Source organism: Mus musculus, chromosome 9 (assembly GCF_000001635.26).
Source record: "Mus musculus strain C57BL/6J chromosome 9, GRCm38.p6 C57BL/6J".
NCBI classification, from domain to species: domain Eukaryota; kingdom Metazoa; phylum Chordata; class Mammalia; order Rodentia; family Muridae; genus Mus; species Mus musculus.
The window spans coordinates 50,633,736-50,661,485 of NC_000075.6; the positions used below are offsets into that span (position 1 = coordinate 50,633,736).

General features: G+C 44.0%; 1 protein-coding gene across 1 annotated transcript; it reads right to left on the bottom strand.

Annotated features, from left to right (window-relative positions):
* Window positions 1-897: 897 nt before the first annotated feature.
* Dlat (dihydrolipoamide S-acetyltransferase (E2 component of pyruvate dehydrogenase complex)) lies at window positions 898-26,045 on the bottom strand. The gene is made up of 14 exons (NM_145614.4): window positions 25,456-26,045; window positions 24,953-25,054; window positions 24,430-24,554; window positions 24,110-24,263; window positions 19,887-20,013; window positions 17,016-17,203; window positions 15,897-16,038; window positions 11,304-11,371; window positions 10,706-10,798; window positions 10,291-10,398; window positions 6,489-6,604; window positions 4,186-4,348; window positions 3,721-3,857; window positions 898-2,819 (listed from the first exon to the last, which is right to left on the bottom strand). Exons 1-14 carry the CDS (start codon window positions 25,729-25,731, stop codon window positions 2,690-2,692), a joined length of 1,929 nt encoding a protein of 642 aa, NP_663589.3. The 5' UTR covers window positions 25,732-26,045; the 3' UTR covers window positions 898-2,689.
* Between the last annotated feature and the right edge of the window lie 1,705 nt (window positions 26,046-27,750).

The following is a 27,750-nucleotide window of genomic DNA, read 5'->3' on the forward strand; positions in this document are numbered from 1 at the left end:
TTGCAAACTTCTCCTATTGCATGGATCCACAGGATCACAGCCCCAGGCTTGGACACACACACCTTGCCCACTGAGCCATCTTGCCAGCTCTTAATCTCAATTTTTGCCGCCAGCACACGGGGGCTCTGAGTTACATGTGTTCGTACTCAGGCTGCACAAACCTTTCATCCTAACTCAGTCCCTGTACCTCATGAAGCAGGACTGTCCCTCACCTGCATGTGCACATGCACACTAAAAAAGAAGACTTTAAAAGTCCAGCATACTAAATTGCTGTTCAAACTAATTCCTAAAATACCCTACTTGGTGTATGTCGATTAGTTGTATGTTAACAAAACCAGTCTCCCTCTCCTTTTAAAAGTGAACTTGTTCAGGAAGGGCATTAAGAACAAAATGTAAAAAAGTATAAATATGAAGGTTTTTCATGTTATGACCTTGTATTACCTGACTGTATACATACTTACCACGTGCATGACTGGTGCCAGGTGGCTTCCGGTTCCTGGAGCTGGGGCTACAGAAGGTTGTGGGCTGCCCTGTGGGTGCTGGGAACTGAGCACCGTGCTGGCTTCGGCTCTTTATTTCTACCACGCACTGACAGTGTTTGCGACTTTGCAGTGCTCATATGTGGGTATGGGAAGACTCCTTTCCTGTCACGTCTCCCAGGCTCTTCTGCTTCTCGGGGTTCATGCCTTGGCACACCATAACTCCATACTCACAACCGCACTCCCTCTCTTGGCAGTAAGTGCTCTGCCTCATCCGGTAGCCCGAGCTACTGCGTTAGGTAACAGCCTGATGGCATCACTCATCCTGCCAGTTCTACAACTGAATTGTCACCTGTATTGGGAGCTGACACTTGATATTCATCGTTTAATGTGAAAGAAACTACCAACAGATCAAACATTAGTTCAGACACACTGAAAACATGTTTAATTTTTAAACAATTGTTCTTGACCCAAAACACTGTTTCTAACGTCTTTAGTTACTATTCTGAGTCCAGATTTCGATTACAGGTGAGATTCAGTCTTACCTGAGAACATGTTTGTCAGATGACAACCTTTTATTTTTCTTTCAAGAGAACAAAAGAGCATTAGCAAAGAAGGAGTCATTTTTCAATTTCACATTTGATCAGATTTGCCTCATGCTAATGATGTGCCCTTGTGGTAAGCAAGCATATTCTTTCTGCAGTTTTCAGTACCTCAGTGCTGAAGAGGCAGGCCCCTGCATGGGACTGTCTTTACAGAAACACGGCCATTGGAGGCTTGTGGACAGTTTGGAGTGTCGTCGTGCACCATGTGATAATGAACACTTAGAAACAGACTCAACACCGATGAAACACTTCAAATTTCAGGGGGTGGCCCCCCATATTATACACAAGGTCAGGGTTATTTTTAAAGTCACAAGTAACCCCAAACATTTATGAAAACACATCACATCAACAGGAAGTCTGTTCCCAATTTATTTTTACTATCCTGCATGTCAGCCTGCTTCCCTCCAACGGAAGGGTGAAACATAATAAAACAAAAGAGCACTCAGGCTGGAGGGAGTTAGAAAAACTATCTAAGTTTTTCTGTCCAGTGGGATCTGAGGGCTCTTATTTCACACGGGATAGGACTGGGGTGAGAGAACACTCTTGAATATACACTTTTTCAAAAACTTTCTCCAACCACAGATTGTCATGTTGTTTGGGGTATTATTTTTGTTTGTTTTACTGAGACAGAGACTTGCTATGTTGTTGAACTATCCTCCGGCTTTATCGTTTTGAGTAGCTGCGGATGCAGCACCAGGTGCCTGTTCTGGGCATTGCATGTAGCACTGCAAAATGCCCACAAACATCCTCTCTTCCATTTCCTTTCAGGCAGTATCTCGTGATAAGTGAACTTTGGCACATATAAAACAATAAAACCATATATTACATATGTACACTTCTCCCATATACATTTCATAGTCATCCCACCGAGTTCTCTTAACAGTAATAACGTGACACTCGGGTCCATGTACAGTCACCATCCGGCTCATCTCAGAAGCAAAGCTCCACTTCTACAACGTGTTCACTTCAATATGCATGTTCTTTTATTCGGAGGAAACTGCAGAATTCTCAAGTTATACATTGAAATTGTTTATAAATAAATACATAAATCTTCACTTATACCAAGAAGCGGGCTTATATCTTTATCTTGAGGGGAAGCTATTTTATTTAGAGATTCATATAAAAATAACAGTTGGTTGAAGAGGTCTAAGAAAATGATGACTCTTAAAGTTTCACTTATTTTCCTTGAGTGATAAACTTAGATCATGTAACAGGAGACTTTAACTAGGGTTAGATTCCAAAGAAAAACTTTTGTTCAAACTCCTCACACTTAAATAAGTTGAATCAATTAAATTCTAAACTCCAAGGTCTCATCCAGGTTACTTTTATGAGCCTGCCCATCCTATGCCCCTAGGAAGGCCTTCTCACCAGAGTTAGGCCACATGTCCCCTGCACTAGGAGTGTCCAGCTTTAAACTGATGTTTAATTATTAAAGGGTACAATATTTGGGTGTAACTGGCATTTACAAAAGATTCTTTATGTCTATTACAAATAAATTATCTGGACTGAATAATAAAATTAACTAGTGAAACTTTAAAAGAACCACCTCTTTAATAACATATAAATATAATGTCAGCAGAGAAAGAGTAGAAGTTCTTGGGTAAATTATAACAACATAGTTATAGGCTTTTCAAGGTACTTTTTGAATTCAGCAAGCCACTGGGCTCCAACTGCTCCATCCACAACTCGATGATCACAGCTGAGTGTAACGGACATCACACTAGCCACATCAAAGCTAGAAAGAAAAACATCAGTGGGTATTCTGAAGGAAACCAATGAGCCCAAGGCAACAGCCACCCACGAGCTGACTCCTACCCAGGTAGATTATTTCCCTTTTATCATTCAGATGACAGAATTAAGGTCACTTATATGCTATACTAACAAACAAACAACAAAAAACTAATTTTTAAATATCTGAGACAGTTAACCAGGCTGGTCTTGAACTTGCCATGTAGTTGAGGTGGGCTTTCTAATCCTCTTGATTCAGGCCCTCAAGTAGCTGTGATTATAGATCTGCATATGAAAACTGGTTCCACCCACTGTTTATCTTTAGCTCAGACTGTCAAAACCTTAATACACACAGGGGAACAAGGGCCGCCAAACTACCCAACATTCTGCTTTTGTCTGATATGATGCAGATCTACCTTTCTAGCAGTCATTAACATTCTGTTGTTGCTTGCTGTCACAGTACAATGGCAAGGACTCAAGAACAGATCATTTGGCCCAGAAAACTAAAATATTTACTATCTGACTCTAAGAAAAAACATGCAGGTAGGTAGTGGTGGTGGCACACGCCTTTAATCCCAGCACTTGGGAGGCAGAGGGAGGTGGATTTCTGAGTTCGAGGCCAGCCTGGTCTACAAAGTAGGTTCCAGGACAGCCAAGGCAGCACAGAGAAACCTTGTCTCAAAAAAAAGAAAAGAAAAAAGAAACAGAAAAAAAAAAGCCAACCTGTCATCTAGAAATCGCAAGACCACATCTCAACTACAACTGAAAGTCATAAAATCCTTAGTGAAATCGAAGTGGCTTCCATTGTATCTCACACTGCATTTACTGATGCCACTAAAAGCCACATGTAAAATCTGTAATGACACAATGCAATCGCATTCCCAGCCCCTCTCCACTTCCCCACTCACCCTTTCTCATTATCTGCTGGGATCAGTTTATCCTCTGAAGCACCGATTGCCAGAATACATGCCTGAGGTGGATTAATAATTGCAGAGAAATTCTTAATTCCAAACATCCCTAAGTTGGAGATTGTAAATGTTCCACCCTAAAGGAAAAGAGTATAAAAATAGATTACATTGTTACTATAACCAAGAATAAAATTACAAATATTCTCTAAAGAGGCCATGAGAAAGCCTTTTATTTAAGAAAGTCTTGACTAGGACACATGATAAAAACCAAAGTCAACTAATTGTACTGGCTTTCCCATGCAATTATGAAAATGTGTCTTTTAGTTTTTCCCATGTAATTCAATTGCTTTGTTTTGGAGACCAAGTATCATATGATATAGCAGAATCAAAATAGAAAATGCAACAAGAGAACGAGGCTGAGCTCCGGAGTAATACAAGCCATACAGCCGAGGAACAGCACCCTACCTGGAACTCATGAGGCTGAAGTTTACCCTCTCTCGCTTTGGAGGCTAAAGAAACAACATCACTAGCAATGGTTTCCAGTCCTTTTATGTGTGCATTAAACACAATAGGGGTGATAAGTCCTGCAGGGGTACTGACAGCAACACTGACGTCAACCACATGATTTCTGTTAAAAAAGAAAATGGAGTCAAACTCACCATCATAAAAGACTGAGAGATGCACGGGGGAGGGAGGGCTCATGGCTGATAGCACTGGCTACTCCCCCAGAGGACCCAGGGTCAATTTCCAGCTCACAGCTATCTGTAACTCCAGTTCCAGGGGATCTGGCATCCTCACTCAGACATACATGCAGGGACAATACCAATGCACATAAAAATAAATAAATAAATAAATAAATCTTAAAAAAAAAAAAGCTGGAGTGTCTCCCCCAAATCCTCCATCCTCTGCCTTGCCAAAAGAAGGAGGAAGAGGGGGCGGAACCACTAAAAAGTGCCAGGTTAAAGAAAATACGGATCTTGGATATTTACTTCACACACTATTCGGTGCTTAGGATGGAGTTTAGGCAGTCGAGCACCTGCCTATGCACGAAGTTCCAAGTCTGATACCCAGTATCACTAACCAGACACACACATACACACAGCATTTTAGAAAGAACTGTGCTATTGTTCAGAGATGTCTATCCTGTATGTTAACATCTTGATGTGTCTTCTCTTTCACTTATATATATTTTTTTAAATGAAGGGGGCAGGGGAAGAAATGTATCAGAAAGTTGCTTTCACACTTATTTTCCTTGCTGTTCTTGATTAACGCATCAAGTAGCTCGAAAAAACACCATCATAATCAGCAGGAAACAAACTGACTGGGCTGTAAGTACAAGTACATTGGCTGGAGCAGAGAAGGCCACAAAGCTTGAGCACATGGAAAAAAGAGTGAGAGGAGGGAGGGACACTGTGGGGATGGGGGCGGGCAAGGTGGCTCAGTGGGTAAAGGCGCCTGCGGTCAAGCTGACACCTTCAGTCTAAGCCTGGGAACTCACACGGTGGAAGGAGAAAAATGGACTCCCAGAAGCTGTCCTGAAGTTGGCCATGGCACACATGTACATGTGTGTGTGTGTGGGGGGGGTGGAAGTGGGATGGGGCTAGAAAGGTAGGTAGAAGGGAAGGAGGGAGGGAGGGAGGGAGACAAACAAAACAAAAAACCTGAGATACCATGGGACCATGAGAGAGACACCAGTGCCCAGGACTCAGAGGCGGCCATGCCTCAGGAGAAACTTAAGACAGGCTCCCAGTCTTTTCTGGAGTAGATCAGCATCTCTGGCTTTTATTTATTTGTTGAAACGTGTTTCACTCTGTAGGTCAAGATGGCCTAAATGTCATCCGTTTGTACAGTTTCCCCAGTAAGACACCACTACATGAGCATTTCTCTGAGCTCTGTGACTGGTCCTGCTGAGGGGGACATGGGGATCTGTTTGTAGTCAGCTGTTAGATCTGAGAATAGCATCTAAGAGGGGACACTTATGTGGGACTAAGGCCCAATCCCTGAGACCTAAGACTATCTCCAGGTACACAGAATGAAGGCTCTAGCTGCTGCCTACCCCTGGCTGGTCTCTGAGGATCCGTGTGTAAGGGGCATTGTGTGCGCATGTGCAGAGGAAAGGGGTTAACAATAACTGTACTAAAGCTGGGTGAGGAAGAGACCCGAGCTCGGTTCTCAGCACCCACGTCAGGCAGCAGCTCCAGCTCTGAGGGATGTGGTGCCTCGGGCCTCCTTGGGCATCTGCACTCATTTGCACATCCCCATACCCACAGGCACACTCAGACACATAATTTTAAAAAATTAAAAACTATAGTATAAAAGTACCTACCTACATTCTAGAAAAGGCCAGGGCTTGAGTTGGAATCCTGACACTGATCAACTTACTAACCCCGGACAAACCACAGAGCTCACTGAGCCTCTGATTCTTCATCTAAACAATCAGTGAAAACGCCTAACTGAGAAAGTGGTTCCGAAGACCTAACGCGCTGTACCCAGCCGTCACACGCTGACAGAACCCCCTGGTGACCAGGGAACGGATTCTACCCTCCTTCTGACAGTCATTATCAGTGTAACCAGATTGTGGCTTATACCAATTTCCTTTTACTGAGTCCATATAAGGAATCGCAGCCTAGACTGGCCAGCTGTCCACAGTCTCAGATAGCTCCGTGCTGTTTCAAACCCATTTACCCACGGGCACAGTCTCCTCATCCCTAGCTGCGGTCAGCAGACATGAGCTAGCGCAGGTCACTGTGGAGTCTCCAGCAACTTACTGCCTTATAACTGTGTCCATCCAAGACGAGTTTGCTTCGGGAACTTTCAGACAGGCCAAAGCTGAAGCCTTTATAATGAAGTCGTTGACGGAGATTTTCCCTTTCCCTTCAAGCATCTGTTAAACACAACAAGCAACTACTTTTATTAGCCCTCCTCTCCCAACAAGAAGCAGGTTCTTTCCTCTGTTGAACGGAGGCATGGCAGCAGCTGAACATTGTGATTTATGGCTGTAATGACTTTTTTTTTTTTTTTTTGGTTTTTCGAGACAGGGTTTCTTTGTGTATCTCTGGCTGTCCTGGAACTCACTTTGTAGACCAGGCCTGCCTCGAACTCAGAAATCCTCCTGCCTCTGCCTCCCGAGTGCTGGGATTAAAGGCGTGCGCCACAGCCACCCAGCAAGCAGCTCATCCTAGCACATGCTTATAGGCTACCGTAAATCGTCCCTTAGACACCTAAGGAACAGAAGACTGAACAGCTTATCTTATAAATATAACCAAAAACGTCCTGAACGACATATTAGCAGACAGAATCTAGCCCATTAGCTACGACCAAATAGGTTTTGTTTCAGGAATGCAAGAGGTGGTAACATCTAAAACTCAATTACAGTGTGCAGAGCAGCATGTGACTATTCTCTTGTCTCCTATGGAGGCTTAGAAAGGAGAATCATTGGCATCCAGAGTCATGGGCATCACAGTAATAGCTTTCTTCTTAAAAGAGAAAAAGAACAGCTACTGTGGGAAGCCCTAACAGAACAGAAAGGCCACATGCCTGCTTCAAGAGCCACAAAAAGACACAAGAAAATTCAGTACCACTTTTTACAACAGAACAGTTACGGAACTTGGAGGGCGCTTCTTGATGAGAAAAAGATCTGTTACCCCCATAATTATCTAGCCTCATACTTCATGGTCAAAAAGTTATTCCCCCTAAGAGCACAAGACAAGATGTCTTCAAGGGGATGTTTCCCTCTTGTGGCTAGCCTCTGTAGGAACCTACGTGTGTGTGCCTGTGCGTACATACACATACACACACACACATTTGCACAGATACAAAGCACATAAATGATAAAGCTTTAAAAAAAAAGACAGAAAGGAAAAAGAAAGGAAGAAAAGATGATACATGCTACAACATAGCTGAACCTTGACTATGATAAATGACAAGCATTTGATAAAGAATGGACTTCATATGATTCTAGGCAGAGAATTCCATTTTGCCTACTGGTAAACCTTCCAAAACAAAAATGTAAGACTGAGGAGAGTGGAAAGATTGATGGGATTATGGCGAAGGGCTATTTGGAGGTGATAAAAATGATCCAAAATTTAGTATTGTGGTTATACTCTGAAATACATTGAGTAGGACACCTCAAATATGTGAATTGAACATGGCATTAAATGATATGAATATCTCAAAAAAGTCATTCAAAATAATACACCAAATACACTGGATACATTTATCTGTTTCAATACTTTGATTTTTACTAATATTTTTGTAGTCGGGCGGTGGTGGAGCACGCCTTTAGTTCCAGCAGTTGGGAGGCAGAGGTAGGTGGATTTCTGAGTTCAAGGCCAGCCTGGTCTACAGAGTGAGTTCCAGGACAGCCAGGGCTATGCAAAGAAACCCTGTCTCGGAAAACCAAAAAAAAAAAAAAAAATCAAATATCTTTGTAGCTGGCACTCAGGAGGCAGAGGCAGAGGCAGAAGAATCTCTGTGAGTACAAAGCCAGCCTGGGGTACAGAGTGAGTTTCAAGACAGCCAGGTCTACATAGAGAAACCCTGTCTTGAAAAACAAAGCAAAAAAAAATTTTAGTTGTGTGTGTAGGTGTGTTTGTGTGTGTGTGTATATACGCGTGCACGCATGTATGAATGTATGTATATGTACATACATGCAAAAAGGAGCCTGTGGAGATCAGAAGCAGTGCCAGATCCCCTGAAAGTACAGTTCTAGACAACTAACTGGAAGTTGATGTGTTTATGTTGGGAAATGAATATAGCATGTGTCCTCTGCAAGAACAAGTGTTCTTAACGTGAGCCGTCTCTCTTGCCCCACTTGAGAATGTGGACAGTAACTGTATGCCGTCATCTTTACTCCCTGTAGCGACTGACAAGCGCTGCTGATTCACTCATGCAATTAGTGATGTGCCTCACCTGTCCGCTCTGTGCTGGATACAAAACGGATGAAGCACCCACACTCAACAAGTCTGAGCTCGGGGGAGCAGACCTTGTAAAGGGAGTGGCTGTGCGTCCGTCACACAGCATCTTACAAAGTGTTGTGTGAACAGGGAAGGGGAAAAGGTGGTAAATTTAGACTGAGGAAGAGCAGTCAAGGCAATACATGTCAAGTCCTTAAGGAGGTCAGGGAGGAAAGCACAAGGACACAGTAGGGTCTACATGGAGAAAACACAAGTACGGAGGGTAAAGTAGAGCTGCTGAGAAACAGCAAGACAGCCAGTGTGCCTTCAGTGGTGGGAATCCAGCTCAGCAAGATCTCGAAGACCCTGGGAAAGGCCCCGGAGGCCACGCTAAGGAGCTGATGGGGTTCTTCTGTTCTACTATTTTTTTTAAATCTTTTACAATTATTCATTTTATGTGGTTGAGTATCTTCCTCATTCTCTGCTTTATTTATTTTTAAAGACTTGTTTTATGTGCATGTACATATGTGCATCCCATGTGAGCCTCTGCCTACACCTATGAAGCATCTAGTCTTTGGAACTGGAGTTACAGATAAGTTACCATGTGAGTACTCAGAACTGAACCTGGATTCTCTGCAAGAGCAATGAGCCCCCTTAACCAAGCCATTCTCCAGCCCCACTTTGCCTTACTTCTTGAGACAGAGTCTCTTGCTGAATGTAAGTTACAGACTTAGCTAGACTGGCTGGTAAGCCAGCACCAGGGATTCTGTCTACCTCCCAGTACTGAATTACAGGCATATCCAAGTACCTGCTGTTTTATGTTAGTGCTGGAAGCTTTATACTTGTGCTACAAGTACTTCATGGATCAACATCTCTCAGTCTTACTTCTGTTCTTACAGCCCTTGACCCTTATAATTCTCAACCATTAGCATGAATTTTATTCACCTCTCTGCCAAACAGGGTACATTTCCCATAGTTTGGCCACATTTGTCTTACAGCACTGTGAATTCCCCAGCTATCACTGGTCTCCTTCAACACTGTGCTGAACTCCAGTAATGAACACACACAGTGTAATTGAGGAAACAATCGAGAGGCAGCTTCATAAAGAGCCCGGTCTACAAATGAATCCCGCCACCTTTGTAAAACACCTTCCCTTCCTGTCACATTTAGTAGTGCCCCAATTCCATCATAAACTCGTGCTGAAGACAGACTGCTCTTGCTCTCTATCCCCAAGAGTGCACACGTAGTATCTGACTATGAACATGAGTATCATTTCTAAGCTACCAGAGCAGCCTCGAGTATCAAATCATAGACAATTTGCTAGACTAACATCTATCCATGGCAAAGTGAGTTTCAATGCTGTGTTCTAATCAAGGGTTAACAGAAAAGCCAGAAAAGGTGGTGCACTCCTGTAACCCCAACATTTTAGAGGCTACAGCAGAACTGCAAGGTCAATGCAGCCTTGGTTCTATGGAGTTCCAGGTGTGAGCTACATAGTGAGACACTGTCCAGATAGTTGCAACAAATCAAAAGAAGTGAAATGAAGTTTCCCAGGATAGTCCCTACCCAACAGTTTCAAGTGGCAGTAATTTTCTATCATAACCAGCTTCTAATAACAAAGCACATGGCAACACTGGAAAGGTTTCTAGGGAAAGACAGAATTTCTGGGTTTTACCTTATTAAGTTCCTTCCGTACCAACAGCACCTCTCCCATATTTACATCGACAGAAAGGTAATAATGAGGTATAGTCTGCTTCGACTGCATGAGCCTCTGCGCAATCACCTGAAACCAGAGAGAGTCCAACATCAGTGTCAGCTGACTCCAGACGGTACCTAACTCAGTCTGCTTGCCTCTTCCTCGGCTCCCTGGTAGCTTACCTCACACGCCAGAGTAAGACAAAGGACTGCTCCTCCTAGACTGGCCAAAGCAGAGGTTTCTTTACCCCAACTACTCAACTGACCAAATCAAACGTCCTTAAATTAATAACTGACAAGGTCCTTTTTGGTGTTTTAAACTACCACACAGACAACCAAACAACCAGAGTGGAAATGCCAGCAGCTCTGACTGCATATCTTGGTGGTGCCCTTACTCGACGAATGTTGCTGATGGGGATGTCTGTGAAGACACCTGCAGGAGCTGGTGCCACTCTTGGACCCGGGGGAGCCATGGCAGCTGCTGCAGCCTAAGAGGGAAAAGAAAAAGCACTTAGTGACTGGCTGGAGACCACCTGGGACATGCTACTGCTGTGGAGGACTACATGCCAAAGCGGAAGAGCAAAGGTCTGAGGAGTAGCTGGTTCAATCTCCACAGAGCAAAAGGGACTCGGATTAGACTCTTTATTAACACCAGTCTAGGAGTGCTGGTGTGTACCTGAATTCCCAGCACTCAAGATGCGGAGGCGGGAAGATTTCAAGTTCAAGGTTAGCCTGCTTCCTCAATATAACCAGAAGAGGTGGGGTGTGGGGGTGGAGAAAAAGCAAAGCATATTTAATTGAAGAATTAAAGAAAGAAAATATAAACGCAAGGCTGTGGGCCAGGATGTAGCCCAGTGCTTGCCAAGCATGTATAGGGCCCCAAGATTCAGTCCCCACAATGATAATAATTTTAAGCTGACTGTGGCTAAAACTTAATGAATGAATGAATGAATGAAATGAAGTTACAATTTTAAAAAGCCAAAAATAACTCACAGGAGCAGCCTTAGAAGGCACAAAAGAGTCAATGTCCTTCTTGATGATTCTGCCTTCTGGTCCCGTCCCTGAAGAAACACATAAATATCGCATATGTGGCAGCATCCCACTGGATCTCCAAGGTCAGCACTGTGACCCTGAAAAGACCCCATCTCCCTCAGGACATCAGCTTTGTTAACTGCTCATTAACCAAGTGCCCCAGACAAATACTAGTTTTGTTTGTTGTTTTTGTTTTTTGGAGACAGGGTTTCTCTGTATAGCCATGGCTGTCCTGGAACTCACTCTGTAGATCAGGATAGCCTCCAACACAAGAGATCCGACTGCCCCCCTCTCCTACTTCGCCCCTTCCGAGATTGACCCCCAATCCCCCCACCCCTGCCAACAGTGATTCTTTTAAACTACTGTAAATAGTAACCATTTTTCTCTCAAAGTTTTATCTAGCTAAATTAAATTCTTTATTTTCTTGCATTTTCTTTATTTTGTTTATTTCTTTGCTTTAAGTTGTGAAACACAGACATAATAATACTGATCATAGTTTATAATTGAAAAGGAAAATTAGCTGTTGACTGTGGTTATCTTAAAAAGCTAATCAAAACAAAAAAAAAATCAAAAACAAAAACCAAACAGCACCCCAACTCACTGAACCTTGAAATACTCTTATTTGACCATAAGGTACAATCTTTGTGTAAGGTTGGCAATTTTCTGAAGAAATAACCCTTTTTTACTTCAGAATAGCATGAATGATGTGCAACTGCAATGATCTCATCCTTAGAATCATTCATTTTCCACAATTTTCAGGTCTTTCACCCCAACCAAAACTAAATCAACCCATGTGACAAAGCAAGGAGGAAACACCACACTGTCTCTGAGACCGGCAGGCTCTCCCACAGGCTTTGTTTACACACACTCCCCTCCTTCCTCCCATCTTTACCTCAGGGTTAGGGTCTCAGGTTTAGGCTTAGGCCCAAGTACATCAGCCTGACCTTGAAGCAAATTCAGAATTTAGTTATTATAATACCTTTTACACTGGCCCACTTCTAGAAAAAAATTGGTCAAATTGATTCACCTTCCCCCACGGCAGCCTTTTAAAGGGTTCCCGCTGTGTGCACTTCTTCCCAACTCCTTCCCTTCGTTATGAAAACACAGTTGGCTAGAACTCTCTCTTCACCGGGAGCTCTAGAACAGAGGCGGCGGGACCTCTGTTAGATTCCCCACCCTTTAAGCAGAGAGAAACCATGACCTCCCCTGCCACCAGCCGGGACAGAGCTTGATGCCATACCCCATTACAGTTAGTGTGTTAGCCAGCAAACACTTTTAATTGCTTTGCCAGCTCCCCAACAAAGCACACGGGTGATCATAAGGCAGTAGGGGTAAAGGGAAGAGCTGGCTGGCAAGAGACACGCAGCACTCTGTGGGATTACGCAGCTGACGACAGTCACCTGTCTTATCTGTAGGGTGGAGATGACAGTGGCAGCCCTTGTTCAGAGCTATACTGTGAGAACAACGACACACACACACACACACACACACACACACACACACACACACGACCACTGGGCTCTCAACACCAGAATCCTCAGTTTCTTCCTCAGGAGTTAACGTTTTGGCTAAATTTCCTAATTACCGTGCCCCTCTATCTGACTTTTTTTTCTTCTACAATAGAGTTTTATGTTTTTCTTTCTCTTGCTCCCTCCTCCACAGCCCCAATAATGAATAAAGAAATAAATTTAAGTCCCTGAAATCCACAAGAAACACGTCTTCTCTTTCTAGTACTGTCATACACAGGTAAGTTTGGTCTTTGTCCCAGGCTTTTGGCTTGGGCCTTCCAAAATCTAGGAAATTCCCCATGTGGTAAGTATTTGCTTTCTCCAATCAAGCCTCTTTACGTCACACTAGTTTATGCTAACAAGGTGAGTGAGGGTGGGGCTTCTGGCTAAGGGACATCACTTGTTGTCTGAAGACCAAACACTTGGTTAGTGTGGGACCTTTCGATCTTCTTTCCATTGGCCCTCCCCTGCTTCCTGCACCAATCCCGCCTACAGGGAGAGGGGAAGCTAGACACAGGCAGGCCGAGCAGCCTTGTTTCTGCGCTCCCTGCCCTCCCTTTCCTCCCATGCTCCGTATGGTCCTCAGTCAGGCTTTGTTTGACTCCAGGCCATGGGCTACGGGTGGAGCGCCCTCTGCCAAAATGCTTTTCTCTGACCTTTCACAGGGCTGGTGCACAGATGACTCCTTGTCTGGACATGAGATCATGTATCACTCCTCAGAAAGGTCCCCTCATCCATCCTAAAAGTCGCCGCATCTGTCCCTGAGTCTTTCTTAATCCATCCTTAAGTCACCCCAGCTCTTAACAGTAGAGCCAGGATAGCTAATATGCTTTCTCTGCGCAAGCACTGCTCACTCATTCATCTTCACACCGCATTAAGTATTATTTTTATATACAAGTAACAGAGCCAGAAAAGGTGACACTGTTAGCGTAAGGCAGAGCTCACATTCAAACCTGAGCCTTCTAGCTCTGGGTCCCATCCTTACCACTCGCTAGACTTTTGTTACTTCATCCGCTCCTGCCGGCCAGTGAGGTCGGAACGTTCCCCACCTTACAAACAAGGACCTGATGCACAGGTGCTTCTCAGAACCATGTGCTTAGCTGCTCATAAAGGAATCCTTAACCCAACCTGCAGGAAAACAATACCAAGGTCCTTCAACTCACCCCTCTACCAAAATCCAGCACCACTACCTCTCGAACAAAAGACCCTACTAGTCCAGGTTCTGCAGGCACAATTACTAACTCAGCCCCTCTGCTCTATGTAATACCTTAAACTCGTCTGATATAAGCACAGATGTATAAAGAATGCACCAACAAACTGCAGCTTGGTGCTGAGTGAGAACCAGACTGAGGGCAACAATTGCAGATCTGAGGACAGCACGGGGTAATGGGGAAAATACAGAAATTAAAATAGGACCTGATGTTCAGGCCTCTAATCCTAGCTACTCAGGAGGCTGAAGAAAGAACATTGCAAGTTCAGGGCCAGCTTGGGCAATTTTTTTTAATTTTGAGATGCTATAACAGTACAAAGTAAAGAGAGGGGTAGGAATACATATGAGTGTTACAGTGCCTGCCTACTATGATACTAGGTTCCTGTTTAAAAAACAAAAAACAAACAAACAAACAAACAAACAAAAAACCCTGGGCTGTTGAGAAAGCTCAATGTGTAAGGATGTTACTGCTAAGCCTAATGACCTGAGTTCAACCCTTATGCATTAGGTGTCACACTGTACACAGAGGTCAGAAGACAAATGACAGGAGTCGGTTCTCTGTTTCTACTCTGTGGGTCCCAGGGACAGTACTCAGGTCAGCAGCAGCCAGCACTTTTACCTGATGAGCCAGTTTTGCTTACTGCTACACTCAGTTAACCTAACACTGGGATTTATTACACAGACACGTCTTATAACTCAACACTGCTCAACAAACACATTTGCTTTTGCCAACACTTAAGTAAGACAGGATAGAGACAAGGAAATTGTGGGGCTATGAGAAGGGAAAGGAACTCCTCCTCATCCTGAAGTAGACGGAGCCTCTCAGCACCTGAGAAGCAAGAATTCCAACATCCACATCTGTTAAAGGTGTTTCTCCTCCCAGTGATAAAACAACAATTTCCTAGGAAGCTCATCAAAAGCCCCATTTATAATAGAAGACTTGTATTATATGTAGCCCTTATGGCTCCTGGTGTTATCTATAGATTATAATTCCATCCACAACACCTCCAGTGCCACCCCAACAAGCCCACTCACCAAGAGGAAGAAGGAACAAGAAGAGAGCCACCACAGTGGTATATGGCTAAAATGGAGCATCTAATTGCAACTCTCCCCGCGGACTCACTATTACACTTGGGTTATGTCTGACCTTCTCTGACTGCCTCTTAAAAAGCTCATATCCAAACTTGGGTATAAATTATTTCCCAGAGGATATTTCTCTTAATGTCCATCCTTAAAATCTTCATCAAAAGTATCTTTTAATAAACAACACTGTCCTTTGATGTGCTTTTGATGTTTTTGTGAGCATGTTTCTTCTTTTCATTTTTTGTTTTGTTTTTAAAGAACAGGGTTTCTTTGTGTAGCTCTGGCTATCCTGGAACTCACTCTGTAGACCAGGCTAGCCTTGTACTCAAAGATAGGAGTGGGCCACCATGCCTGGCTCAGAAACACCTTTTTATTTTTAATAAAACCCCAACTCAGCTTCATTCTAACAAGTCCTGAAATTCTTGTCTGCACCAAAGGTACAAAACCTGGGTTTGCCTGAGTCCAGGTTCCTAAGATTACAGGAGCTCCTCAGAGCTCTCAGGGGAAATGTGAGGGACGCTTCCTTCCCTTATCACTGCTGTTGAAGATTTCCTATGAATAGAGGAGAGTTTGAAAAGGCACACAGCTTACATAGGCAATCCTAGGCAGATCGAATAGAACACGGTGATGCTTGCCTTCCGTGAAGGCAGCAAGGATGTCTGTCTCCTTCCACACAGGTATAGGTGCTGGCCTTACACACAGCATTTAACTACACTGTACCTGGATAACCCCTTTCTTCAGAAAGACACTTACCTTTAACTTGGGTGAGGTCAATCCCTTTCTCTGCTGCCAACTTCTTCGCAAGAGGACTAACGAACACCCTTCCCTTTGGTCCAGCAGGAGCAGCTGAGGGGGTAGGTGCTACAGGCTGGGGAGTGGGAGGAACAGCTGCCACCTTTGGGAAAAAAGTTACAGAGCATCTATCCATTCATCACTGCAAAGATAATCTGACAGAACACAGGTTCATATTTTATAATGGAAAACTCTTTATAATTAAATGATGTTATGCACTTTCCTGGCTTGACTAACATAAAAGACGAATGGCAAGAATATTTTCTGACAGAGTCAAAAACAGTTCATGCTAACTAGAGAGGTGTGGAACTAAAACTGACCTATGTATAACATACTGGCTGCCTGTCATTTCTTGTCATTTTTCCCTTTGAGACTATGCAAGCCACAGTGATCATCCTGCCACAGCCTCCCAAGTACCCAAACCACAAATACCTTGCTTCCTGTCCATTCTTTATTTCCTTATATTAACCTGAGCTCTGCTTTATTTAATCTCACTTCAGGATGGAAAATGATAGCATCAGCTCCCACGTTTCAAGTATCTTAAGGAATGGACCACCCCGTTCCCTGACAGCATCCGAATCAATGCGAGACTGTGAATGCAAGCTTCCTCTGAGGAAGTGTGCAGCTCTTCTAAACCCATGGAGGAGTACACTGGAGAGTGCAAGTGCATGATGCTACAACGAGTCATGCCACTTCAGGGCCCAAGGTCCAAAACACACTTCTTCAGCTACAACCACAAGTACCAGAACTGAGAGTGGAAACAGGTCGTTAGTTGAGCAACAGAAAATGTGGGGTGAAACCATCACCTCCCATGGACATGATAACACACCACTAGCAGGTCATGTAATTTACCTTTGTTCTCAGCAAGGCTTAAGATGTCGGCAGAGTAAACTACTGACCATCAGGTGGACAGCACGTGACACACGAGCACGCACGCGCATGCAAGCTCACTCGCACACATACACACCACAGATTAACAGGTACCGCCAGTCACTTTCCTTCGTGTAGGATCTGGACACCCAGGAACCTGAGCTATTATCTGCCTGAACAGACAACTCCCCAGTTCAGAACCACACCTACCGGGGGTGGGGCAGGTGGTGCTGCCTGTGGCTTTAAGCTGGTCACTTCTGTTGGCCTGTAGTCTGCAAATGCTGCTATATCTTCCTGTTTTTCTACTATGATACATAGTGGAGCTCCCAGAGGAACATCCCTTGTGCCTTCAGGGACCAGGATTTTTGCCAGATAACCTTCTTCTTGTACTTCAAAGCCTTAAGTAGAAGGAAAATCATTATGGGACTCAAGCCTCCACCATTCCTACACCCTCACTAGTGTTTCAGGTAAAACATTTTCTTTTCTTTTCTTTTTTTTTTTTTTTTTTTAAAGATTCGTTTACTTATTATATGTAAGTACACTGTAGCTGTCTTCAGACACTCCAGAAGAGGGAGCCAGATCTCGTTACGGATGGTTGTGAGCCACCATGTGGTTGCTGGGATTTGAACTTCGAACCTTCGGAAGAGCAGTCAGGTGCTCTTACCCACTGAGCCATCTCACCAGCCCAAACATTTTCATATTCAAACTACTAGCACTGTTTTTTGGCTTTGTTTTGTTTTTGACAAACTACTTAACTTTTCTGTGCCTCTATTTCTGTCTTTAACATGGGAACAAGAATAGCACAGTGAACCCTCTGACCACAGGTCCTGCATCCCTAAAATCCATTCGGCTGAAGGTGAATGTTACATTGTTGCTGGCATGTACTATGTAGTTAGGCTTCGGAGGTCTGAACTTAGCGCACACTTTTATTCTTGCAACTATTTCCTAAGTAGTCCAGTGTAACAGCTACTCACACAGCTCTGTTGTACTGGGCATTACAAGTAGCTGGAAATGATGATTAAAGTGTACAGGGCTAGAGGCATAGCTCAGTAATACAGGGCTTACTAATATACTCAAGGCCTGAGACCCACCCTCCAAATACTATGTCCACTTATTTAGGGAACTTGAATCTATAGACTTAAATCAGAGTGCCAACACATATACCAAGGAATGGCTGACCATATAATCCTTACATAAATGTTAATGGATTTAAGTCAATTAATGTTTTTAAGTACTTACCCTGCACAAAGTATAAATGAAAAATGCAGTTGGCCCTCCAAATCTATAAGATCAAAACAATTTGGGAAAAAAAGAAAAAAAACAAAACAAAACAAAACCCTGCACTCGTGCTGAGCTCGCACGAATGCCCTTCTGGAGCCAATCCCTTGTGGACACTGACTATGTCTGTTCTACCAAGACTGCAGACAGTGGCACATTCTAAGAGTTACTGAGAACGCCTCAAGGGTGGCTTTATGTGGCACTTACAGGACACTAAGATGGTATCAGCTAGACTGCTAGAAGTCAGAGTTACATGGAAGTCAAATTACAAGAACTAGCAGCAGGACGGTAACATGGGATCTCAGCAGTAAAAGTGTTCTCAGAGCTCCTCAAAGGCTATGCCTGGCATTACGCTACATTTTCCAGTGTTATGAAATACAGTATCACTGGGGGTCTCTGCATCAGCAGGCAAGAAGTTACTCCGCTACTGTTTCTCTCAACACTGAAGACTTACAAAGTAAAGGCCAAAGCTGAGTGTTTTCTTGTAACCACACCCTCAGGAGCCTGAAGCAGGAGGATGGTAGCTCAAAGTTAGCCTGGGCAACATGAGTTCAAGAGCAAACGAGATTATATAGCAAGGAGTTCTCTGTAAGGAAATAGCAGCGTGGCATGATGATGCATGACTTTAATCTTAGCATTCAGATCTCTTGTGACTTCCAGACCATCTAGGGTGAGTGAAACCCTGTCTCAGAAACTTACTGATTGATTTAATTTAATTAAAAACAGCAAAACCAAGCTACTGATAAGGGCAAGTTCTGCCTTTCAGAACTTGCTCTCTGCAGTTATGCTTCTTGATGGACAGACACATCTCTAATGAATTCTTCCATTTTCCCAACCGGGAATACTCAATAGAAGCTGTGCTGAAGATGGACAGAGGTAGGGCACATCTAAGGTTTGGCAGCAAGCACCCTTTACCCCACACCAAACCACCCTGCTGGCCCTTGCTTTTTCCTTAAGGAAGAATCATTTCTTCTAATAATAGCTATGAAAGAACCAGGCACGGTGGTACAAGCCTGCAATCCTAGCACAGTCTCATCTCAAAGAAGAAAAAAGAGGAAAGGGGAAGAGGAGAAAGAGCAGGAAGAGGAGGAGAAAGAGGAAGAGGAAGAAGAGGGAGAAGAAAAGAAGGAGGAAGAAAAACACTATAAAAAAGGTATAGTATGTTAAGGGGGGGTCCTTACTCTTTGATATCACTTGCCCAGGCTACCAAGAGAATGGTGACGAGCACTGTCTGTGCCCACTACTGCCTGATGCCTATGTCCTGCTCTGCCACTATGGCGTGGATGGGCCTTCTGCTCCTGGAAACCACGGAAGAGTGGAAACAGGTTCAGAACACCTGGGATTATCAATAGACACAAGCACAGTACATGACTGCATGGTGAATAAGTCAATAAAGGGGCACATGGAAATGAGAAAAAGACTGACATCCATGGCACTTTCAGATTATGAGACTAATCTACACCCTGGGTACTGTTTTCCCTCAGAGGCACCTGAAAGGCTTTGGTATTCTCCTGCCCTAGAGGGCATGACTATCTTCCTCCTCCCTCCTTCTTTTCCCATGTTTAGACAATGGCAGTGCTGGTACAACTTCTGAGTACCATAAAAATAAAGCCAAGAGAGTGAACCCAGGCCTTAGAATAGACCCTGACATATCCTCCATTGATGAGTACAGCTCAGAACTGACACGTGTGGCTGTGATGACCTTTTTATAAAATATGACCCAGGCAGCAAATCTCAGGACTGTAAATGTCACATTACCACTCACTCAGTACAAAAAAATGTACTGATGGCCATCCTCCTCACCTATGGTGGCCTTGTCGGTCTCTATCTCTGCCAGCAAGTCTCCTTCACTCAGCTTCTCGCCCACTTTCTTTTCCCACCTCTGGACCGTGCCCATGGTCATGGTTGGGGAGAGGGCAGGAAGAACAATCTGTGGAGACAAATGCCACACATCACTGCTTAACCAGGACGCATAAAAGCATTCAGGTAAGCGCATGCTTACCAACTATACAGTGAGACCTTGTCACCCATCACAAAGGTCTGTACTAATTGCTTTCCCAGTTAAATCAACCTTTAAAACAAGAGTGATTAGACACCCTAACCCATCCTCCAAAGTGAAAAGCAACAGGAAGATGGAAAGATTTCTTCCAGATGGTCAAAACAAACCTCTCTCCCACCCGCCTCTCTGCACAGACACACAAAGTATCTTTTCAACCAGGTCAGTGGTTCTTAATTTTTCTAATGCTGCTACCCTTTAATACAGTTTCTCATGTTATTGTTACCCCCAGGCATAACAATAGATCGGTTGCTACTTCATAAGTGTAATTTTGTTACTGTTATGAATCTAGTGTAAGTTTCTGGTATGCAGCTATCTGATGTGACCTATATGAAAGGGTCACTTGACCCACAGACTGAGAACCACTGATCTAGGTTACCACCAATACTTTTCATTCTTTTTTTTCTTTCCTTTTATTGAATATTTTCTTTATTTATATTTCAAATGTTATCTCCTTTCCCTGTTTCCCCTCCAGAAACCCCCTATCCCTTCCCCCATCCCCCTGCTTCTATGAGGCTGTTCCCCCACCCACCCATTCCCGCCTCTCCACCTAACATTCTCCTACACTGGGGCATCAATCCTTCACATGACCAAGGGCATTTCCTCCCACTGATGCCATCCTCTGCTACATATGCAGCTAGAGCCATGGATAGCTCCATGTGTATTCTTTGGTTGGTGGTTTAGTCACAAGGAGCTCTGGTGAGGTCTGGTTGGTTGACACTGTTGTTCTTCCTATGGGGTTGCAAACCCCTTCAGCTCTTTCAGTCCTTCCTCTAACTCCTCCATTGGGGACCCTGTGCTCAGTCCAGTGGTTGGCTGTGAGCGTGGCCTCTGTATTTGTCAGGCACTGGCAGAGCCTCTCGGGAGACAGCTATATCAGGCTCCTGTCAGCATGCACTGCTTGGCATCCATAATAGTACCTGAGTTTGGTGACTGTATATGGGATGGATCCCCAGGTGGGGCAGTCTCTGGATGGCCTTTCTTTCAGTCTCTGCTCCACACTTTGTCTCTGCTTTTCCTCCCGTGAATATTTTGTTCCCCCTTCTAAGAAGGACCAAATCATCCACGCCTTGGTCTTCTTTCTTTTTGAGCTTCATGTGGTCTATGAATTGTATCTTTAGTATTCCAAGCTTCTAGGCTAATATCCACTTATCAGTGAGTGCATACCATGTGTATTCCTTTATGATTGGGATGATATTTTCTAGTTCCATCCATTTGCCTAAGAATTTCATGAAGTCATTGTTTTTAATGGCTGAGTAGTACTCCACTGTGTAAATATACCACACTTTCTGTATCCATTCCTCTGTTGAGGAACATCTGGGTTCTTTCTGGCTTCTGGCTATTATAAATAAGGTTGCTATGAACATAGTTGAGCATGTGTCCTAGTTATATGTTGGAATGTTATATGTTGGAGCATCTTCTGGGTAGATGCCCAGGAGTGGCATAGCTGGGTCCTCAGGTAGTACTATATCCAATTTTCTGAGGAACCACCAGACTGATTTCCAGAGTGGTTGTACCAGCTTGCAACCCCACCAGCAATGGAGGAGTGTTCCTCTTTCTCCACATCCTCACCAGCATCTGCTGTCCCCTGAATTTTTGATCTTAGCCATTCTGACTGTGTGAGGTGGATCCTTTTCATTCTTACAGAACGATCTTGGTCTAGACAAACTGCTGAATTTACTGTGTTCTGCAATAAGCATCTTTTCACTCATGAGAAACCATACTTATTTCACACCACACACACACACACACACACACACACACATATATATATACATATATATAAATTAAGGACTAAAGATATGGCTAAGTGATTCAGAACACTTGCTGCTCTTGCATAGGATCTTAGTTTGGTTCCCGATGGGCCAACTCTCAATCACCTGTAACTCTAGCTTTAGTGAATCCAATCCTGTCTCCGGGAATACCAGCATGCACATGTCTACACACACAATTTTTAAAACTGAACATTAAGAGCAATTCTGGGAGCAAAGGATGAGGTTCAGTAGTAGAAGAGTAGCTGACTAGCATGCATGAGGCAGGACTAGAGGGAAAACCCACAAAACTAAATACCATTCTTCAGAGATAGAGGAACAATACATTGTATTTTTTTAAACTGTTAAAAAACAAAAGGCTTTCTGATGTGTGTGTGTGTGTGTGTGTGTGTGTGTGTGTGTGTGTGTGTGATGCATGCACAGGTGTATATAAGTGTGCAGTGGAGAAGCCAGAGGAGGATGTAAGGTATCCTGAGCTATCTCCCTCATTTACTTGAGAGTCTCTCACTGAAGTCAACAACAAGCCTCGCTTTCCAGCTCCCCCTTCTCTGCGCACTCTGGTTATAGAAGACAACTAACTTACTTCCACAATGACCTCTACACATTTAAGTGCACACTAAATGCATGTAAAAACAAATATCTTTATTTTGGACAGGTTTTCTCTGTATAACAGCCCTGGCTATCCTGGAACTCAATTTGTAGACTGAGCTGGCCTCTAACTCAGAGACCTGCATGCCCCTGCTTCCAGAGTGCTGGGATTAAAGGTGTGTGCCACCATGTCTGCAAGACTTAGAAACTCTTTAAAAATTATTTCTTGTTCAGAATTTCTTTTCTTTGTTGCACAATCACCAGTAAAGTATGAATGTGTATGTTTGAGTGTGCATGGGGGGGGGCAGTAGAAAGAGAAATACACTCATTTATTTATCTTTACCATCTCAAAGGATTCTTAGGACCCAATTCTAACACTTAAACACAGAGCAGGATAAAATGGAGAAAAGAGGTCTTATGTAACAAAATAAGGTTGCTGAACTGAAAGAAATCATCATGAAAGCTAAAGACCAGGAAAAATTTCATCATAAGGAATTGTTACCAATAGACTTGGAACGTGATTTCCAGAGAAGAAACTGACTCACCCAGAAAACTTCTTATAAAGTTAAGGAAAGGCCAAATCTTAATCCTTTAGATTTTACTTACTTCCAACATCAAGACCACAGAAAGATAAACAAAGGAAAACTCTAAGATCTAATACTGTGATTAAGTGCACAGGCTTTTGGCGTCTGGGTATGATTTTCTTTGGCTCTTTTTCCCCTGTTTGTTTGGCCCTATTCTAGTTTTGTTTTTTGTTTTTTTTTTAGATGTCTAATAAGAAGAAGGAAAGGGCATGGGTAGGTAGGGAAGCAGGGAGGACCTGGGGTGGGAAGCTGTAATTAGATTGTGTTTAGGAAGAAAAAGCACAAGATGGTTTCCTAGAGCTGATCTAGGTTGGTGGTAATCACATTTATGGCCAACAGCACTGTTAGAATGTTATCCTGTAGACTTATTCCATACTGCTCATTCTTTTTAAATGATTTATTTATATTTTATATGCGTTGGTGTTTTCCCTGTATGCATGTCTTTGTGAGGGTGCTGGGTCCCCTGGAACTGGACTTACAGACAGTGGTGAGCTGCCACGTGGTTGCAGGGAATCAAACCTGAGACCTCTACAAGAGCAGTCAGTGCTCTTACCACTGAGCCAGCTCTCCATCACCATCATACTTATTCTTTATTGTTATTTTTTCACTAATGACTATTACTGGAATACTTCATCTATGCTTAGAAGTAGCCCACTCTAAACCAAAGGAAAACTTCATCTGGGGACTTTCATTCAGCAAATAGCACCTGTTCTCTACTTAAATTCTACTTGCATAGGGGAAAAAGTCATTTCCGAAACCTTTCACATCGTTTGTGAAAGAGAAAAGCCAAGCATTATCCTGTATCCTGGGCTAAAGCCGAGAAAGGTTAAAGAAACTGTCCAGGCTCACACACTTAGAAACAACAAGAATAATTTTCACAGCTAAAATCTCTCAATACGGCTGAATGACAGGCACTTATAGTTAATGACACGTTTTCAGAGTACAATAGCCACCCATAGAGAAAAATGACAATAAAATAATTAATAACAAGTCACCAGGAGCCGGCACTCAGAGGCTGAGTCTTACCTGCATATGAGTAGGATAGGAGCTACCGGGAGCGCTTGCAGAAGGTGCCGCTGGGGCAGCAGCTGGAGCTGGGGCTGCAGCTGGGGCTGCCTGTGGGGCAGCTGCCGCCGCCAAATCCAATGTATAATTTTTAAAGGCCTCAATATCCTGAGGCCTGAAGAAAAAGAATACATAAATATAGAATTTATAAAGCAAATCCAATCCCTAACCTCCCAGCGAGTCCTCACATGTCTTTAACTTCCAATCTGAGTTGAAATGCTTTAAAAGCAACAAATGTTCACAAATTACAAAGATTTTTTTTTCTTTTTGTTTTTACTCACTTTTCAACTGTGATACAGATGATGGACCCAACTGGAACATCTCTGGTCCCTTCAGGAACAAGGATCTTGGCCATATAGCACTCCTCCAGGCTCTCAAACCCAACAGTGGCTTTATCAGTTTCAACCTGTTAGCACAAAAGCACTGGCTTAGGTTTGTACTGCCAAGAGGCAGTTAACTGGAATGTGTCTAGAAATCCATACGAAGATAAAACCCACTACCACAGACTTGAAAGAACGGTTTAAAAACATTTTGGGTAGAAGCTAGGCATTGCTAACATTGTAACATTGGGGGTGGGGGGGGATATCTCTGAGCATTGCAGGCCAGCCAGAGTTACACCGTGATCTCAAAAACAATTTAGCTAGCTGCTGACAACGTAGCTAACCAATCATCTCTAATAAATGGGGAGGTGGGAGGGGAGCTGCTTCTTAAAGAGAAAGAGGAAACTACCTACCAGAAGGCTAAGCTTTAGTCTATTCAGCAAAGCCACTCCCTTAGGTAAAATCTGCGTGTTTTAAGACTTACCTCTGCAATTAGATCACCCTCACTGATTTTTTCCCCTTCTTTTTTTTCCCAGCGGGCTATGGTGCCTGCCTGCATTGTAGGGGAAAGGGAAGGTAATGGAACCTGCAGAAAAAGAAGCATACATTTAAACAGGCATACTTAGCCCTCGGCGTGCTTTCATTCCACCCAAGTTCATGCAGAGTATTTACTGAGTCACATTTCAAACTGTTCACTGGAGATACAAAGGGAGATCTAGCACTCCAGAAATTCATGACTTTCAGAGGCAGGTTGATCCTCCAGTCAGTCTAGTGGATCTGAGAAAGCACGTGAGACTTCTCAGACCTTTTGCCCATAGCCGCAGGCTTAGACCTCTTTCAATAGAAAAGATGCCCACTGGGAAGGTCTTGGGCGAGGGACCGTAATAGATCTGGGAGGGAGCTGGCTGTCGGAGGCCTCTCAAGGAGGATTCCCCACGCCAAGGAGCGGGCTCTGAAGGACAACAGGCTCCAGGGTGGGTCACTCACCTTCTGATGCGGAGGGAGGCTGTAAGAGCGGCGGCTGGGCGACCCCAGGAGTTGTCGCAGCAAGCGGTTACGCGGGACAGTGCCGGAGCCGGAGCTCCAGCCGCACAAGGAGCGGACCCCATAGCGGGGGATCCCACTACCGCAACGGACCGCAGCGGGGCCAATCCGCGGGCTCCCGCATGGGGCCCCGGGGCCTTCCTTCAAGGCCGCCCACCGAGCCCTGAACCCATCCCTGGGCACAGCACTCCGCGCCCTCCGCGCACAGACGCGCCACATTACTGCCACCGACCCCCACGCCCCAAAGGCTCCGCCGTCTCCGGAGTGACCTCTCCAAGAGCAGCGCGGCTCTGCCGTCAGCCGCGCACTGCGGTCGCGCAGTGTCGTAAAAGCGGCTGCTTGGACGGGCGACCGGAACGTAGGGTTTCCGTGCCCCTCTGCGGGGGGGACGCGTCGGAGACACCCGAGAGGGACGGGAGGCTGCCGCTTAGGATCTGCGGTGACGAAGGCGCTGCGAGGCAGTGCGGGGGCGGTGCACGTTTGGGAGAAACGGGAAAGGCCCTAGGAGAGGTGTCGCAGAGGATGGGAAGTACGGACCAGGGCCGCTCTAAGGGACCCGAGAGTCGGACCGGCTGCAGCCTGAGGGCAGGGAGGCGGTGCCAAAGGGAACGACCGCCTTTGCTTTAAGAAAAAGCTGGGGAAAAGAGCCCGGGCTGACAGTAATGCAAAGCTTTAGGTCGATGGGTGCGGGCGCACCTTGGAAAGTTGGAGAAAGGAAAGGCCCTCGAGTGACGGGGGATCAGGGGGTGACCCTTGGCTGCAGAGCCCGCCCCGTGCAGGCTGTCCTAGGTCCCTAACCCACCGGAAACGGGAGCAGCAGGGTTTTCAGCCAAATGATGTGAAGGGCAGCCAAGAGAAAGGTACATTTTCACATTTCCAGTTAGTCACAGAAGACTAATTATATTTCCTCTATAAAGATACTTGTTTGTAAAAAGCAGTTTTATTACCCCCAGATTTCCACCGTATCCTCTTAAATAGCGAAAATATTTTAACACACACACATTCCTTTAATTATAGCATTACGGAGACAGAGGCAGGTGGAACCCTAGATTCCAGGACAGCCTGGTTTAATGCTGTTCATTGCCAGGCCAGCTTGGGCTACATACTGAGATTCTTTTTTTTTTTTTTTTTAAAGAAAGGTTTAAGATACAACTTTGCGAAAGTCGTTGTCGTGCTGTCCCGCAGTTCTGTGAATTCAATAGGAAAACAACAACAGAAACCTTTCTTAAACTATGGAGTAACAATGTGGGGTCAAAAGAAAAAAAATGGCAACAGTGAAAAGCTGCCGAACCCAGCCGCGCCAACCTAGGTTGTTTCTCACTACTGCTGCCTACACTGAATCCTACCGCGTCGCTGCAGCTGTGGCTGTGAGGACACCCGTGCCCTTTGTACTGCCATGCCCTCGGTGTCACACGAGGCCAGCCAACACTGCCTGAAACACCTTGGCACAGATTCCCCGTGTATGGTGTGATTCGCACTGGTTTTACTGTACAAAGTGTTCTGCTCTCACGTGAGCATAATGATTTAATTGCAGAAAGACATTTCCCACAGTTATCCCTTCTATATAAACATTATAGTAGTATAATCTTTAGGTTGAATTGTTATGAGTATTTGGATTTTAAAATTGCCGTGGCTGATTTGAATTTCATAGAAAATCAATCAGTGAATTTTGGTTTGAGATTAGGACTAAATTTTCCAGTAAATGTCTCCCTAGATTTTCCTATTCTATGTATATATATAATATATATATATATATATATATATATATATATATATATATATATATATTAAATTATGACATTATTTTCTGTGTATATGCTAACCAACTCCATCTCTCCAGACCAACACTGAGCTATCTTGCCAGCTCATATGGTACATATTTATCTGAAGCAGCATCCTCAATATTGACAACTATAAATCAACTCTATGTATTGTAGTAACTATTTAAGCGATTTTTTTTTAGACTGACAGCACAGTTCACACGGGTATCTCATTTATAGGACTAAACTATGTGTCCATCCTAAAAGAATGTCTATTGAAAATGGGTATAGACACAATGTAATTTTTTTTCAGTCACAAATAATGGGGTTTGTCATTCACAAAATGGATGCAACTTAATTAAGCAAATTAACTCGGTCTCAGATAAATATTGTATATTTTCCCTCATTTTCTATCCTAGTGTCACTGAGCAGCATCAACACTTGGTGACGTCACCTTTGTATGCTGTGCAGTCACGAA

What these genes read in the sequence shown, in the direction of transcription:
- Dlat (NM_145614.4), bottom strand. Translation starts at nt 25,731, where the DNA reads ATGTGGCGCGTCTGTGCGCGGAGGGCGCGGAGTGCTGTGCCCAGGGAT. An exon ending in CCTATCCTACTCATATGCAG is followed by an intron (nt 20,014 to 24,109) that starts GTAAGACTCAGC and finishes TTGTCTCCACAG; the next exon opens with ATTGTTCTTCCTGCCCTCTC. An exon ending in CCAGCAGATAATGAGAAAGG is followed by an intron (nt 2,820 to 3,720) that starts GTGAGTGGGGAA and finishes TTTTCTTTCTAG; the next exon opens with CTTTGATGTGGCTAGTGTGA.